We start from the raw sequence: 18351 nt of genomic DNA on the forward strand, positions 1-18351 counted from the left end.
CTATTACCAATACACCGATAGTGATGTTTTTTAATGTTTAAATATATATTACAACATAACTTTAATTAAATTTAAGAGCAATATTTTAACAAAAAGGTGTTGAAACAAAAATACACCCGAAAGTAAATCATTATGAATGGCAATGGAGAAACACTTGATTTACGAAGGAAGAAAATAGGAAAATTACTAGAACAAATCACGTGGATTGAAAATACATGTCTTCAACACGCAGCATCTTAGATAATCCGTAGACTCTATTGCTGTATTACTACAGCAATAGAGTACGTCAACATCTGCACTTCCTCTAACTGGATCACTTGGAATTTTACTCATTTCAATTCACTAATTTGGCTTTATCAATGATTGACAATACTTTTATTAAAAATATGTTATACTATTTTTTTCTGGATAAAGTTTCAAAGTCCAAATAAATCCACTTAATTTATTTATACACCTTATAACATAATAATAATACTGTTAATTAACCACGTGAGTCAGTTGGCGTGATTGATAAATAAAACACTTAACAATTTACATCAGCCACTGTAAGCGTGACCATTCAATTTTTATTTAATTCTAAGTATTTTTATTTAATTCTAATTCTAAGTAAATTAATAAAACCTCCTACAGTTTACGTAAAAATGTATCAAATGTAATCCTACAATGAAAATATGTCTTTCTTGTCGAATTTCTCCGATAATATTTTAAATTTATAGATAAGTTTCGTTACTCATATAAGAAAAACACGATCAAATACATCAGAAATATCCATTCCTGACATTAACATATTCTAAATTTTTTATTGTTGTACTAAATTCAACTTCAAAAAAGAAAAAGTTTAGGTTATAAACTATAACTATATAAAAAAGAAAAGGTTATAACTATACGAATAAGAATAACAATAAACTAATCCATAAACAAACAACACGACACCCAGTTGATGATTTTCACAATAGATTTACTAATGTAACCTAAAAAGATGTTCTCTTATATATAACTTCATTCAACACCATTTTTGCTAATCCTAAACTGTCAGCAATGTATAATACAAATTGTGGTAAGTTTAAATTTGCATATATTTTGGGACACTCTTTATATTATATGTAATTAATAAATATCATATGATTTTCGAATTGCGAAGATTTTTAAATTCAAAGTAAACATACCCCATAAGTACCACTTAAGTTTGTGAGTCAAAATGTTTAAGTGGCAATTTAAACATTTTTGGCAACGGATTTTTTGATCACTCTGACGAAACGTGAACCGTTCAGGTGATTTCTAACAAAAATACAAACAAAATATAATTGTTTTGACTCCATTTATCTAAAAAATTTTAAAAATATTAAAATCTAAATGATAACCACGTAATAAATAGAAAGTGATTGCGGCTTATTAGACATTCGATTACAATGGTGCTATTAAAAGTACTAGTGTTGATAGCAGCCTTGGCTGTCTGTAATGTTAGTAGTGAGAAATCTGTAAAATTCTCATATCATCAACCAGAAATTAATGAATCTTTTGATTGGTGGCAAACTGCTGTTTTTTATCAAATTTATCCAAGAAGTTACAAAGACAATAATAATGACGGGGATGGTGATTTACAAGGTAATAACAATATTTGCTTTCAATTGATCTCTGATTAGGTATCCCCCTTTTGAGTGCAAAAATGATGAGAATTATATTGGATACATACTTCTCACTAATTAAAGTGTTTTTGAGACATTTAACAATATAGACGAAAATGCTTTTCATTTCTTACAATGGGGCATGTATTATACTTGAAAAAGTGTGTTTATTATTACATGTTATGTTTATTCGTTTTTTCATTATCACCATCGGAAACCCATCTTCTATTTTTTTTTAATTTTCAGTTTTTCCTATTATTTTATTTAACTATTTTTTCTTGCTCTTCCTTGAAAATCAGACACAGAATCATACAAAATACAATAAAAACTAAGGTAGTATATATTGACCTATTAGCAAATTTCATATGTTTAAGACGTATGTATTATTTCACGTTCTTACGAAAGTAAAACTATATTTTTAAGAAAAAAAGACGTAGAACTTATGCATACATCCATTGTTTGCTATTAACTTTAATTATTATTGAAATTAAAAACTGTACGAATTTTGTGCAATATTATAAATAACAATATAATGAAATTAATCACAGCATCTCATTTAAAATTATTACCTATTAATAATATAGTAATTCCAATATAATTATATATATCTATACTGCTTCAATCCAATTTCAGGCATTACCCAAAAACTAAGTTATCTTCGAGATACCGGCATAAACGCTATCTGGTTGTCGCCAATTTATAAATCTCCTCAAATTGACAATGGTTATGATATATCTGATTACAGAGACATCGGTACGTAACAAAAATTAATACATATGACAGCTACACTTATTGAGAATAGAAAGATAAACAAACATCTTTTTTAAATATATTAAAGATGCACCTCACATTCGTGTATTTGTATTCGGTATATATTCACATTTTCTACTCCATCCGATGTAATTGATTTGCCAGTACCGACCAAAAATAACAAAAATATCCAGTATCTATTTTTGGAGCATTAAAAAAATAATATGTCAGTAGAAATTAGGAGGATATAGATGATATATCCAAACTATGTAAGAATCTATTGAAACAAGCTTATATATCATTAAATATTTCTACAATTAACTTCAAGATGTACATAATTCTATAACAACAACTAATTTGCCTATTCTGGTTGGTGATTTCAACGGACAGACGGGGATAAGGTATTATATGCCTAATCTAATAAAGATGATGCTTATTTAATTTTTATTTACCAAGTTAGTTACCAAAACAATTGTTATTTTCCAAATATTATTCACCCAAATTTCCCAAAGTAAACTGAGAGAGACAGATAAAGAATGGAAGTATTTAATAACCAACCACACAACATTTAACTTTTTTAACTTCTCTTTTATTCTTAATAATTGTAGCTTACTGGAATTCTCGTGTATGAATATTGTATGTATATAAGTACTTCTTTTCACAATAGACGAAATATATGGAAGTCTTGAAGACTTGAGAAACCTGGTAGATGAAGCTCATAAACTAGGTTTAAAAGTAATTTTGGATTACGTTCCGAACCATACCAGTGATCAACATGAATGGTTCCAAGCTTCATTAAATAAACAACCAGGCTATGAAGATTATTACGTTTGGAAAGATCCAGTTATAGTTGACGGCCAAAGAAATCCTCCGAACAATTGGGTATAAATTAAAATCGAATTAAGCGATTTAAGTGATTTATATAACTGATGAAATTACAGCTGAGTCAATTTAAAGGATCTGCTTGGGAATGGAGGGAAGAACGTCAACAATATTATCTCCATCAATTTGCTATTGCCCAGCCTGATTTAAATTATCGCAATCCGGCTGTAGTTAATCAAATGATTGATGTTTTAAGATATTGGCTAAATTTCGGTATTGATGGGTTCAGAATGGATGCGGTCTTTACCATTTTTGAAGATGCAGAATTTAGAGATGAGCCACTATCAGGTAAAGTAGCGTAATAAACGAGTGTTCGATGATATCACAATATTAAATGTTCAGGTGACCCTAATTCCGGACCTGAAGATTACAATTATTTGAGTCACATTTACACAACGGATCAAAATGAAACTATTGACATGATATATACATTCAGAGAATTTTTGAACGATTTTAACGAACGTAACCAATCATATACACGAATAATGATGACCGAGGTTTACAGCAATATCGACACAACGATGCTGTACTATGGTACTCCAGACGGTTCGAGATTGGGTGCCCATTTTACATTCAACTTTTGGACTTTCATAATGGGATTGAGTAAAGGATTTTCCGGAAGCGATCTCGCTGCGTCAATTCAGAACTGGTTGGATCATGTTCCTTCAGCATACACGTCCAATTGGGTGGTAAAGAGTTCATGAAATATTTTATATTAACAATTAGTGATATACCGAACAATCGTATTTACTTATTATTTATCAATTTTTAGTTAGAAATTACGAAATCACAAAACAGAAAGTATATTCATTATATTCATCTACTTTATTATTATTAATAAATCTATTTTAATTTTTAACTTTAAAAAATATATTTATTTTATGAAACTAGAAATATTGATGTAATAAGTATGTAAAATGTGGAAATGTAGACATTTTCAAATAACTAGAATTTTGCTCTAGAATATTTATTTATATTCTCAACCGAGAATAGTTTTATGACACCAATCGAATAATATTTATATAAGATTGTATTAATAAAAATCAAGTGTATTGCATCGATGATCTATCATAATTAAAAATTCAATTTAATAATATATTTCTTAATATAGCCGAAAAAGAATTACTTTAGAATTAAACCATATAAAATTTTAGTTAGGAAACCACGATCAAACTCGTGTATCCACACGGTTAGGACCTGAGAATATAGACGCTTTAAACATGCTAGTTGCTCTTTTGCCAGGAATTCAGGTTACGTACAACGGAGAGGAAATTGGACAGGAGAATGGTATTAATTAACACATAACTCAATAAGTCTCTGCTCTGACATCTACGGTATCGGCACCATTGTTGGCCATGTACGGTAGAACTTTCAAATGATACCTATAAAATCACTATTAGTTTAAAAATTTCAATGTAAATATCTAACAAGCATAATTATTTTAGTTATTTTTAAATAATTAATAAGATTAATAGGAAAATCAACTATTATTAATTTGTATGCTTATTTGAAAATGACAGTGAAGTACAAACAGCGATAAGGCTGAAAGCCCTAAGTCAAAATCAACAGATATTCTGAAAAACATAAAAATCCTACTATTATGATACAACACAATTCTGCATAACCGTACAATAAAGTTGCGTGAGGCAGTTATGACTTAAGTCAAATTTCTAATTTCTAATTAAAAAAATGTTTCTTAGTTAATCCAGAGGCTTATTGAATACTGTGTTAAATTTAGGATATTTTAACACACTTGAGTTATTGTTAAATAATTATAGGGGAAGTGACTTGTGAGGAAGGATACGACCCACAAGCGATTAAAAATTGCAGTACGTTTAACGAAACCAGCCGAGATTTCCAACGAACCCCCATCCAATGGGATACAACGGTTAATGCAGGTTAAACATACGGCGACATCTATCACGACTGACATATTGAAAATTGTTTGCTTTAGGATTTAATGATGGTGCAAAACCTTGGTTACCGGTTAGTTCCAAATATTTACAAACCAATCTAGCCGATCAACAAGGCGATAATTTAAATAGCCATTACAATATCTACAGGCAGCTTTTAAATATGCGACATGATTTTAAAGACGGATTTCAAGATTTAAATATACAAGGAACTTCCGAACTTTTATCACTCGAAAAGGTTTTACCTAATGGAAATGTATACAATTATATATTTAATGTCCAAGATAATGAATACGTGTTTTCTGATGACGCTGATATACCTGGCGAAGTTGTTATCAGAAGCAGTAACAGTGAATACAATCAAGGGTAAAACAATTTTAGCATAAAAAGAGGAACGATTAATTATTTTGTTATTTTTTTGCAGTGATGCTTTCAATGCAAGCCAACCATTAAAGCCAAGGGAAGCTGTGATTTTCAAAAAATTTAATTATTAAAAAAAGTTTAATGATAATAAACACAAATGTTTATTTTATAATATTTTTATAGTACTTAATTGTATAATAAACATTTCTGGTATCGTTGGAAAACAAGTTGAATAGTTTTTTCTATTTCTATCTTGAAAATATACACTTATCACTATTTGATTGCTATAAATACTGTATTAGGTAAATACTGTAAAATATATAAACAAACATATTAAACTAATTTACAATTTTGATAAAAAAAAGATTACTTAAGATAAAAGTGAGAAACTGTATTAAAATATTTATAAAAAGACTTTCTCTATAATACTTTTATGACTTTTAACAGTATTTTTTATATTAAAAGAGAGCGTTGGATTATCTACACCATCATTTGTAAAGTGCTATGAATTGGCCGTTATTCATCATAAACTGATTGAACCTAGTCAGACAATTAATTCTACCTTCTACTGTCAATAACTAATGCGCTTGAAGCAGGCGATTAAAAAAACGGCAAGAACTGATCAATAAAAAAGGCAACTTTTTACTCACTGGGCAAAAATTGAAACAAAATGGCTGAAAAACGTTGATGCATCCACCATAAAGTCTGGACCTCACCTCTCCAGACAACCATTCTAGTATGTGCAAAACTCTCCTAGTAGTATAAACTATTTACAAAAAAATGTTTATGAAAATCAATTGGTTCAGTTTTTCACCCAGAAATTTCAGAAGTTCTTCAATCTACAAAACGGAACATACATCATTGATTGCTGATATTTATTGCGTAAATTCACTTTGAAAATATAAAAAACTGGCTCTGAGTTTTATTCTCAAACCATTATTTATTCCCGAAAATAATAATATATATTCAAATTAAGTAACTAATCCACATACACAAGGCTATACTAATTTGCAACTTAAAAAGATTAAATATCTTACAAAATATTAATTTATAGGAAAATTTCACTATAGCATCAACAATTCTATATTCAATTCTATAACAAACCAAGGATTGCTGGTTATTGAAATATCTATATCAAATATTCTGAAATAATTCCGCATAAAGTAGCATCCGTAATATTAATTTTATTGGATGGGTCAAATTCAACAAAATACTTATAAATAATTGCCGCCCTTATTCATTAAATACATTATTATTAATTCTCTGGATGTGTAATATTATTATTACCGTGACCAAAAAATAGTAAGATTTAAAATAAAACTTAAACGATTTCTTTATTTTTTTAAATATATTTGGTCTTTGCATTTATGCCAATACCTTTTTCAATTTTCAATTTTCTTTAATAGGGCGATTATTAAATCATTGGTGTTGACAGAATAACAGAACAAAAGTAAAAAATGTTAAAAATCTACAATTCCAAGGACTAATAGAATTTCATATGTTTTGATACAGTAATTATAAAACAGTAATACTTGATACAGTAATTATCAAATTTATTGAACTACTAAATATGATTTATATAATAGAAAACTTATACTTGTGGTCAATTAAGGAAAAAATTCCTGAAAATTATAATATTAGTAGGTCTTTGAATATTCCAATAATACCTAATAATTTTAATATACTGCCTCATTATCTCATTTATAATTTTACTGTTGGAAAATTTGCAGGAAAACTAACCACAATTTTTTAATTAATAATTTTTCTATTTGCATTATTCATTACAAAAATCTCTCGTTATACGGTTTCTTTAATGAATATACTTAAGTTTCTTTAATATATATATTTACCTGTGAATAGAGCAAAACACGCATTAACACTAGTTTTATAAACAGTAGTAAAATGGGATTTTTCATATAACAGGAAGAGCTGTTGTTGAAAAACGCATAAAACATGTGGTTATATTTCCAAATGATTTTCGCTGATTGATGAATCATCTTGTAATAGAATGGGCAATAAATTAGTTTCCTAATAATGCAACCACTTATCACGTTTTTTTACTATAACTTTTAATAATTTCTAAAGAATAGAATTTTGATTGATTATCATTATTATGGTTTAAAATATTCCAGATAGTGTTGAGGCTACATCAGTATGTGGAAAAATATATTTGTAATGAACTATTCATTTTGAGAATCGAAATTAAATCGGGTAGATGAAAAATAGTTTTCAATAGGCTATAAAGTGTTTTGAAAGTTAAAGCATATAAAGTATAGGTCACTAACAAACATAAAAGAATATTACATATATATTTTCGGCTATACATTTTGAGAAAGGCTTTTAAAAATGCAAGTTTAGTTCATATGCCAATAAGTGTATTAAATTTTAAGAGTTGAGTCATGATGATGTTCGGTTATATTGCCAAATTAAGTATTATTAGGACAAAAATATTAAATTATTTCAAAATAAAAATAATTGAAATTAAAATAATGAAATGATATTATAATATTTGTTTAATAAAAAAGAACTGTTAGATAAATGAAATGTTTATATCGTGATGTTATTTAAGTTAATTTTAGTTAAATTCTATATAACAAACCAACATCTACATGTTAATTAAATAAAAACATTTTAAAACAAGAACTTTATCATCTAGCATAATTAATAAAAAGTAATTACATATTATAACAACGCTCTTGACGAAATTAAAAAAATACATTTATATTCAAAAAATATTTCTTTATCTTTGGAAAATATCTCCATTATGTATTTTTTTTAATTGGTGGTGAAAATCAGTGATGCATTATCGGTTTCCTTTAATTTCAAACTATTTCTTGATCTCATTGATTTATTTCTCGGTCCATTTTCGTGTTCATTTAAATTAGACAACAATGGTTTAGACAGTATTAAAACATATATGAAATAGTGACACTTCATTCCATCAATTTTATGACATTTCCGCCCGCTGGATTTTACCAAGTTTTGAGAAAACCCAAACTTTCAATCCGATTGAAGATCGATGGTTTAGGAAGGAATAGAGGACTAATTATAATTCTATATGGTTCCGTGCAAACGTAAATTGATAAATATTTACACCTCTAATAATAAAAATACTATATTTTATATTTATACAAAAAAGTAGACATGATATTTTTTTTTTTTTTTTTTTTTTTTTTTTTTTTTTTTATAATTATATACATTGTTACTAGTCGTTGCCGACTAACCTACAATTTGTCCTTATAATAGCTTAAATCTAGGTATATATCTAATAGGACTCATCAGTCCTACATAGTCTCTAACATAATAATAATTGTTTTAACACTTTGAGTTTTTTCTAATGCACCTCACTGCACTACACTACAACACACTACACAAGTTCAAATGGTTTGGTCCTTTTGAGTCTGCGTCCGGTTTTGGTGTTGTCCAAGAGTTGTAATACTTCGAAATTAACATGAGAGTGAAGTCTCTCCTCATGTCTCTTTGCAATTCTTTTAATTTCTTGATTGACAGTCGGTATCTGAAGATCTCGATGTAAATAAATGGTCCGGTAATATCTGGGTGCACCTACGATGCTTCTTAGGACTTTGTTCTGGAAAACTTGTATTAGATTTATGTTGCTTTTTGCGGAACATCCCCATAATTGTATTCCGTATGTCCATATAGGTTTTAATATTTGTTTATATAGAAGTAATTTATTATGTATAGTTAATTGAGATTTTCTTCCAATTAGCCAATACATTTTTCTATATTTTAACTCAAGTTCTTTTCTTTTCTTTTTGACATGTTCCTTCCACCGTAGTTTTGCATCAAGTGTCATTCCGAGATACTTAGCATTATTGCTGTATGGTATGACAGTGTGGTTTATGGTCAATGGTGTAAGCGCGGCCTGTTTATAGGTGAATTGAACATGCACAGATTTGTTTTGGTTAATTTGTATTTTCCAGATTTGGGTCCATTTATTTATAGCGTCAGTAGCCTGTTGTAGGTTTCGGGTTGCTTCTTCGCTATTGTTTCCGACAGCAAGAATAGCAGTATCATCAGCAAATGTAGCCATTGTAATGTTTTCGATTTGTGGTATATCACATGTATAAAGTAGGTACAGAATTGGCCCCAGTACACTTCCTTGTGGTACACCTGCTTTAGCTTCTTTTATTGTAGAGTAAGCTTCCTCTTGTTTCACTCTAAACATTCTGGCTGTGATGTAAGATTTTAATAGTTCGGTGTGTTGCTTCGGTAATATTTTCTGTAGCTTATGGACGAGGCCTTTGTGCCATACCTTGTCGAAAGCTTGTGCTACATCTAAGAATACAGCTGAGCATACTTTATTATCTTCATAGGCTTTTTCAATAACATCTGTTATTCTATGCACTTGATCAATCGTTGAATGTTTGGTAATAAACCCAAACTGGTGTGTTGGTATTAGGTTTTTTCTCTCTATAATTGGTTTTAATCTTTTCAAGAGGAGCTTTTCAAATACCTTAGCTATCATCGGTAACAGTGAGATAGGTCGATAAGCTTTTATATCATTTGGTGATTTTCCAGGTTTTGGAACCATTATTATTTCAGCCATTTTCCAAACGTCTGGGACATATTTCAGTCGAAATGCTGCATTGATTAAGTTAGTGAGCTTTATAATACCCTTTCTTGGCAGATTGTGCAGCAATTGCCCTGTTATTAAATCATAGCCTGGTGATTTATTTGGCTTGATGTTAGTTTTAATAACGTTGGTGACTTCTTTCGGAGTTGTTAATTGAATTGTCGAATTTTCGCCGTCTATGTCCGGTAAAGTATGTTCAATTTCACTTTCGTTTGGTTTGAAAGTTTTCTCTAAATGGTCAGCGAATGCTTCTGCTTTCTCCAGGTTGCTGCGTGCCCAACTTCCATGCATGTTTCTTATCGGAGGACTATGTAGACAGGATCGTTTTAGGTATTTAGTGGCTTTCCAGAGCGAGTAGTCTGTGTTCTTGTCATCTGTTAAATTTCGTAGATAGTTATTTATGGAATTGTTTTTAATTTCCAAAATTTCCCTCTTCAACCTTTGTGTTATGTTGTTTAAGATATTCTTATTTTCAGGTGTTCTATTTTGCTGCCATTTTTTCCGTAGTTTTCGTTTTTCAGCTACCATTTCCTTGATTTCTTTCGGGTAATTTATTCCTTTGGTTGAAGTTTTAATTTCTGGAGTGTTATTCCAAGCAGCCTGTTGGATGTCTGCAACGAATTTTTCGGTTTCATAATTTAATTGGTCTTCTGTCTTAAGGGGAACATTTAGTTGAATTCGATTGTTTATTTCTTCAACAAATCCTTCCCAGTCTGTCCTCTTGTTGGTTAATGTTGGATTTTGTTGTTTTCTTATAATGTTTTCACTCAGCGTCAAAATCACAGGTGTGTGATCTGAACTTAAGTCAAAATTTTCTTCAACTTCCATGTAGTTAGTGGTTATGTTTCTAGCTATAAAGAAGTCTAACAGGTCTGGAGTTTTCTCTGGATCGGTAGGCCAATAAGTTGGTTTTCCTGTCGACATGTAACTGCACCCTAGCTCAGCAGCTGCTTTATGTAATTCATTACCTTTAGTTGTCGTCATTCTAGATCCCCATCTTGTATTTTTAGCATTGAAATCACCACCGATTATAAATTTTTCTCCTAGGTTGTTTAGAACATTCAAGTAATTTTCTTTTTTTTGGTTGTATCTTGGAGGGCTATATATGGAAGCTAATGTAACCCTGTATTTGCTAGATATAACAGTTACTGCCGTTACCTGATTTTCTGCTAAACTGAGTCCGGGTTCTTGATGATGGCATATATTATTTTTTATTATTATTGCACTTCCTCCTCTTGCTGTGTTAGCTGGGTGAATGGTGTGGTAAAAGTAATATCCTCTAAATTTAATAAAGGATTCCTTTGTCAAATGGGTTTCAGATATTAAGCAAATATCTATTTTTTGCAATTCTAGGAATACTTGTAGGTCAGCGTGATGTTTCTGAATCCCATTAGCATTCCAAATTGCGATGCGGATGTCTTTACTTGCCATTTTTAGTTCTTGAGGCCACCGCCCTATTGTTTTCGAGTTTAAGTAATCTTTCAGAAAACGATTCAATAATCTTTTCCTGGTTGTCCAGCTTTGCTATAAGTTTCAATAGCAGTTCGTTGGTTGTAACGTCTTCTTTTTTTGTTTCTTTTTGAGCGGTTTGGTTTATGCTTTGAGCATAGGTCATTTCATCGTTGATTTCGTTGTACATTTTTGGTTGTTTATTTTGAGTCACTGTTTTTTGCTCTTTAGCCTGACTGATTTTATTTCTTCTCTCTTGGAATGTTTTCGCAACTACGCATCCTCTGTAGCTTGCTGGATGCGCTTCATTGCAATTCGCACATTTCGCTTTTGTTCCTTTGGGTTTTTTGCATTCTCCCGTGATGTGTTTTCCTGAGCATTTTACACACCTTGGTTCCCTTTTACAGAATTTTTGTGTGTGTCCATGTAATTGGCATCTCTTGCACTGTGGCACAAGATTTGCCTTTCTAAGAGGTTCTATTTTTACTTCGACTCCTAGAATTTGTTTAATTTCATAAATTGCTTTTATGTCCGTGTTATGTTGGAATGATAACATAAACAGTGGTAAAGGCTTCTTCTGGACAACTATTTCTCCATTGTTATTTTTATTTCGTTCTTTTTTCAGGATATTTGTGACGTCAGTACATTTAAGTCCATTTTTTATTAACTCTTCCACTATTTTAGTAGTTTTAGCTGTCGGTGGAAGCCCTCTTGCCATTACTTTAATGTCTCTGGTTTGCTTATCTTCATACGAGTGCCATTGTAATTTTAGGAATTCCAAGCACTCAGCAATTTTCGTAAAAGTTTTACGACATTCGGCGTTTAATTTGATTTGTCCATTGTTTAATGTTGTTGCTCTAAATAGTATATTATTTGTTTTCATTGTTTCATATAGCAAGTCAAAGTCTGTGACATTACTTACTATAATTGGAGGTGGTCTCGGCACTTTTATTTCTTTATTCAATTCTTGTGCTTTAATGGTTTTTGGTTGTTGTGGTGAAGCTTCAGGTGTGTAGTTTGCTTTTCGTTTCTTATTTCTTTTAACTGTTATCCAGCCTACTTCTTTTTGCAATTCTTCCTCGTCTGTTTCATAGTTTACAGGCAATTTGTTTTCAGTGCACTGGTTCACTACGGGAATGCTAGTTGGATTGTATGTGTTTTGGTTTTTTATTAGGAGTTGTAGTGCATCTAATTGTTTTTGCATATTTGTTAGTGCAATTTCCAGATTCCGTCGGGCTGTTTTTTCGTTAATATACGCATTATAGAGAGCTTGCTCATTTTGCGTTCTCTTATGGTTTTCTTGACAAAAGATTTGATTCTGTTGTGCCAGATAAGCTTCACCTGACGTTGAGGATTGTGTTTCCATCTCATTTAGTCTCTGGTTCTCTCTATTAATCATTTTTATTTAATGAATAGTTTAATTCACGTTTTTACAAAAATTTCAGTACCGGTATTTGTTTCAGAACCGTTATAACGCCGCATTTGTGGTACAGTTGATGCACCTCCGACCCTTAACAGCCCCCAAAATTTTACCTTTGTTACTTTATTGCAGTGACCATCGTTTTAAACACATTTTCACTAAACATTTAACGCGCAGTTTTAACACTGTTATTGTCGTCACGGTTTTTACTTATTTTTTAAAATCGCATTTGTGGCACAGGTAGTACACTTTCAAATTTATTACACTGACCGTCGCTCCAAACACGTCTTTACTCTACGAAGGTCGAACGACAACTGGACATGATATTTAAAACAAATTTTATCAAACGTCAGCCACTACGTCAGTCTGAATTAACCATACGTTTAAATTAAATAAATTAGCATTTTTAACGGATTTAACAGGAAATAATAATTTCTATATAAATATACAATGACACTATAACACAAAGAATTCATTTTCGTGATTAATCATGATACGAGCTTATGGTGATCTTGATTTCCTGAAATGGTGGTGAGTGAAAAATGTGATGCTTTCTGAATTATACACGTGCTGCTGGTTATTGACGCGCAACAAAGAACAGTACTGCTACGTGAGGGAAATCCAAATACGTTCGGACTTTACGAACATTATACGCAAAGTTTAAAATTGCCGTATTAAGTATTAAGTTTATTTCTTTATTTTATTATTATTCTGAGAGAGTACGTTTTATGAAAATTAACGTATAGTACTACTAAGTTTTATTCTATTGTTACACCACACAATGTTTTATAAACAAAACTAACTCAGAAATTGGAGTCTTTCTCGTATTGAACTATTTTTGTTCAAAATCAAGACCATTTAAAACTTGAATTTTTCTTCTGCCGCCTTCATCTTCTAATTCCGAATGATAATTTTTGGGTGGAGTAGAAATTAGGAAACTCTCTGAATATGTAATAGTAAACTAAAAATTCTGGCACTTTACCATTTTAACTGTTAAGTTAAGTTGTTTTAAGTTTTACGTTTACTTTTACTTTTACTTTTAATGTTATTATTAACGAAGTATAGCAAAAATAGAAGTATTCTATATGATTTGTAAGCTCTCACCAAATCATATAAACACAACAAAAGCTGCTAATTATTAACCATTGTCGTAATATAGCTGAACACGAATTTGAAGATATATTATGACTTCAATATCCAGAAACGATATTATCTTAAGCTGAAGATGTAACACACAAAATAAAAAGTTTCACTTGTATCTGCAAAAATTGATCATCGCAATATCAAACACTTTAGTTTAATTTTAACAATCAAATGTAAACCTCAGCCTATACTGACCTAATGTTTTAGAACTATAATGAAAACAACTAATATAAATCTAGTTTTCCTTGCTGAAAGGCAACGTTGATTAATGGTCACGGTCGGAATCGAAACAATTTTTGCAACACGGAACTGAATCTTGATTTATCTTTCTAAAAAATATATAAACTATATATTTTGAAGCATGTTGTCCAATAAATGTTGTTGTTTCTACTTTTCTATGTTTGTTCAATTCACTCGTTGAAAACGGATGTGTTAATGTAGTAATAACAGTATTTTTAAAGATGTAAATTCTAAACAGGTTTATGAACAATTGTAAAATGTGCGGAGACCATCATCTTCAATTTAAATAGTAAATTGATGGGTTTAAAAACGAATTTAAAGGCCATCAAAATCTAGGAGACGATCTATGCGAAGGACGCCTAGAAAGTGCATCAACACCGGAAATCGTTGTAACAACAAAGACGCAAAATATAGGTTTTGAAAATCAAAAATGTGTGAACAATACTCTGATTTCAGAAAGCTGTGTGAGCAATATGTTTGCCAGCAATAAGACAAAAATATATTCGCATTCGATTATAACAAGGATAAAATATATTTTATGTATCGTTTCGTAATCATGGATAAGATTTTCGTATTTTAAACAATTATGTTAAATGGAATGGTAGTTTTTGAAGCTCAAAACTAATATTGTAGACCGGTGAAACTTTTCAGACTAGTTAAATAAACAGAATTATGAAACAGATTATGAAGAAGAAAAGAAGTGTAAGAATTGTTTTCACATCGACACTCTTTACCAGATTTCGCTCCATTTGAATTTTTCTATGCTCATATCTTAAAAATTAATGAATATGCAATTCTTCTTTCTTCTTCTTCTTCGTTAGATGCCTTATTTTCGCTTCTAAATAATATATTAATAGTAATGATTTGTTAAGAAATTTTAACAATTTTACTATACAATATTTTATTTTTATCTAATAAAATTAAATTTCAACTAAAACACATAAATATTATCGTTAAAGAAAGGGTTTATAGTTTAAAGTAAGCATCAATATGAAAATAGGTATACAAAATACCTGGCTTTCAGAAATAATAGCTCTGATTTAAATATATCAGATTTCTGGCTATTCCTTAAAATTCAAACTTTACTTAAGACCAATTGTTGCTATAAAATGCTTTAAAAGCAATTCCAAGAATTGAAATCAAAAACTGTTTACGTTATATTTAGAAAATCTTACTATTTTTTAATCTCAGTATACTACGATAATATTTAAGACAAAATTTTTAAATCGTGTTTTATATTTTATTAAAACTGTTTAAAAAAATAACCTAGGTTTGAATAAAATGTTCTAGCCTAAAATAGGATACAATTTTGATTATGTTTAATTAACTCGGTAGTTTAGACATTACCTAAATAAACAAATATATATTTTACCGTAGTAAAAACCTTGACAAACTCACATTGACCTCCGCGCTAGCCGAAATTAAATAACATTAAAAATGTATCAAAAATAATATCTTACCCAAAGTAAAGGTAACTGTAGCACATGCAGGAGTTTTCTTTAATAAATTAAATGGGAATAGGGACATGTCCTCTCGACGCTCCCTTCCACTTTCTATGTCACTTATTTCAGCACTATTATCACTAAATGGTGCGTAAATTAAATTTAGTCCCGCACTGACTAAAAGCGCCAATAAATTCATTGTTTTTGTTTTTATCAAAGCTTTTGACACTTCACACAAGTTCTGATGTATAGCTTTTTAATATTATTAAAAAACAATAAAAGTATAGTATCGATGTTCGGATATAATATATCGATGCTAACTACTAACAACTAACTACAATAAATATTTTTGAACGCGTGTTTGGACTGAGTCGGCAAATGCAAAAGTAAGCAACAAAGTTGCGGCTTTTACACTTTTATAACCAAACGACAACCATGCGGAAGGATGCTGTCGGTTAAATTTTAAAGGCCATCATCGGTAAAGTGTTAATCACTATCGCTACAATTAGAGCTAGAGGTCATTTTTGCGGAAAAATAGTCAAAAATATATGGATTTCTAAATGGTATTCTCTATAAGAAATAGAATAATGTATAATATTGATAGATAATTAATATTTTTCTTTAATATTTTTAATATTTTTTATTATTTTAATTTAATATTTGATTATAAAATATTAATTTTTTATTACTTCCTAACATTTTCAAAGGTATTAAATTAATTTTCTTATGACATTGCGAAACTTTGTATTTTATTTGCTCTGTCTTTCCTCTAATATATTTCACTTGATCCTAGAGATTTCATTCGGATTTAAATTTTGGCATTGTCATATGATCAAGGTGAATTTTTCTTCAAATTTTTGTTTAGGTTGAGTTATTATTATCATATTATATTTCGTAGAAAATTATCTTCAACATAAGATACCATTGCACTCAATATCTTATAAAATACTCCAAACGATTCATGGCAGTTTCAGTTTTTATAAGCAAAAGTAGGACATCTTGCTTTGCATTTTTGTATATAATCCCAACTAAGGGCATACGCCATAATTTGTAATGATAGCTTAATTAGGAAATATCACACCAGTTACTCCAAAATAACTATCCAAGCAGATAAGCAAAAAATCTGAATCCAAAGAAACCATCGGGATTCGACCTAAACATTGTAATAATGTTAAAACTACTTAGCACAGTCTTTATATTCAAGCAAGAATTTAGTAAAGCCTAGTAAACAACTAAATGATTTTAAATGATATATACCCATTTCCCCACTAAGAACTTTGTTAAAATATTACCACTATAACGACTAATAACTGCTACATAGTTTTAATTTGAAAAATTTTGGAATGAAGGTACAAACGTAAGAATGTACAAACAAGAAGCATTCATAACGAGACATCAGGCAGCTAGCAATAAAATAATACATGGTACTACTTACCATATGAAGTGTCAAATATTTCGATATATTATTAAATGTCAAATTAAAATTTGAGGAATATGATAAAGATTAAAGAAATAATAATAAATTCCATTGATTTAATTGCTATGTTGTGTAAATATTTTTCTCCAAACATCATTGGTACTGTAGACAAAACGTTACTATATATAATAGAGGTTATTAATTATTATTAAATACTTATATTTAATAACCAATCGAACAAAATTATTCATATTTTTTATGATATAAAAATAGCAATATAATTCGTGCTATTCTTACGTAACAACAAATAATTCATTGTAAAATCCTAATTTATTAAGCATATTGTTAATTAAACAATCAACGTTTACAGGAATGATTATGCAAAAATATTATTTTACATCTCAAATATGTATGTTTATTGGTATCTCAGTTCTGATTGCTGCGGCAATGTGACTTCCTCCTTTTACAGTCGGGCTTGAAACCGCCTTTGACAGGCTTAAAATTATGAAATAACAAGCCGAATCAGCCAAGCTGCAGGACCCCTTGTTTCTCTAAGATGGTGTGTGCGGAAGAGAGGAAATATTACAATCAAGACTAAAATACCCATCCTTTGAAAGCTTATCTTGCCATTCTTGACATCTGTCCATATTACCCACGAGCGCCGGCTATGGATTGATGATGATGAGGATTTCAAATGTTTATTCTGAAACAGATAGGATAAAGGTAAATAGACGTAATCTGAAAATATTAATGAAATAAAAATGTTCATAAAGAACCAAATTTATATAAAAGTGGTAGAAATTTAAATTGCTAAACTAATCAATAGAATCCAATGAACGGATCTAAAAAATTATATAAATAGTATAATATGGTGTTTCTAATGATTATCAAAGAAACTAAATATTTAAAATAGAATTATAGCGTCATAAAATAATCCAATATTTACCATAATACATCTACAAATCGATAATGTAAATATTAAAAGGTCATGTTTTGCGATAACTAAATATTTTTAAAAAATAGCAAATCATATGTTTTTTATGATTGATATTACGCACTTATATATTTAATAAATATGCTATATAGAGAGAAAATATATAATTAAATAAA

General features: G+C 29.7%; 3 protein-coding genes across 4 annotated transcripts in view; 2 read left to right on the top strand and 1 right to left on the bottom strand.

Moving 5' to 3' along the window:
- The window catches only part of LOC143201885 (pancreatic triacylglycerol lipase), a 33288-nt gene extending 17070 nt beyond the window's left edge, over positions 1–16218 (bottom strand). Inside the window, exon 1 of the mRNA XM_076413064.1 lies at positions 15843–16218. Within this exon, the coding sequence (XP_076269179.1) occupies positions 15843–16023 (181 nt within the window). The 5' untranslated portion in view covers positions 16024–16218. The remainder of the gene's footprint in view (positions 1–15842) is intronic.
- The window catches only part of LOC143201900 (uncharacterized), a 63793-nt gene that overhangs the window by 28279 nt on the left and 17163 nt on the right, over positions 1–18351 (top strand). The window contains exon 1 of one of the 2 annotated variants that reach the window (XM_076413108.1): positions 17705–17964. The exons of the other annotated variant lie outside the window; for it this stretch is intronic. Within the exon in view, the coding sequence (XP_076269223.1) occupies positions 17917–17964 (48 nt within the window). The 5' untranslated portion in view covers positions 17705–17916. Of the gene's footprint in view, positions 1–17704; positions 17965–18351 lie in introns of those variants that run through there. 2 annotated transcript variants of the gene reach the window in all.
- LOC143201872 (maltase 1) lies at positions 1388–5760 on the top strand. The gene is made up of 9 exons (XM_076413055.1): positions 1388–1605; positions 2259–2378; positions 3043–3257; positions 3317–3545; positions 3600–3946; positions 4412–4544; positions 5036–5155; positions 5212–5536; positions 5595–5760. Exons 1-9 carry the CDS (start codon positions 1410–1412, stop codon positions 5662–5664), a joined length of 1755 nt encoding a protein of 584 aa, XP_076269170.1. The 5' UTR covers positions 1388–1409; the 3' UTR covers positions 5665–5760.

The sequence above is a fragment of the Rhynchophorus ferrugineus genome, unplaced genomic scaffold (assembly GCF_030347505.1).
Source record: "Rhynchophorus ferrugineus isolate W39M unplaced genomic scaffold, kcgeb_rfMv2 rfM1, whole genome shotgun sequence".
NCBI classification, from domain to species: domain Eukaryota; kingdom Metazoa; phylum Arthropoda; class Insecta; order Coleoptera; family Curculionidae; genus Rhynchophorus; species Rhynchophorus ferrugineus.

Coding starts and splice junctions, on each gene's coding strand:
- LOC143201872 (XM_076413055.1), top strand. CDS start 1,410: ATGGTGCTATTAAAAGTACTAGTGTTGATAGCAGCCTTGGCTGTCTGT. Junction 3,258..3,316: donor GAAATCCTCCGAACAATTGG/GTATAAATTAAA, acceptor ATGAAATTACAG/CTGAGTCAATTTAAAGGATC. Junction 4,545..5,035: donor GGAAATTGGACAGGAGAATG/GTATTAATTAAC, acceptor AAATAATTATAG/GGGAAGTGACTTGTGAGGAA.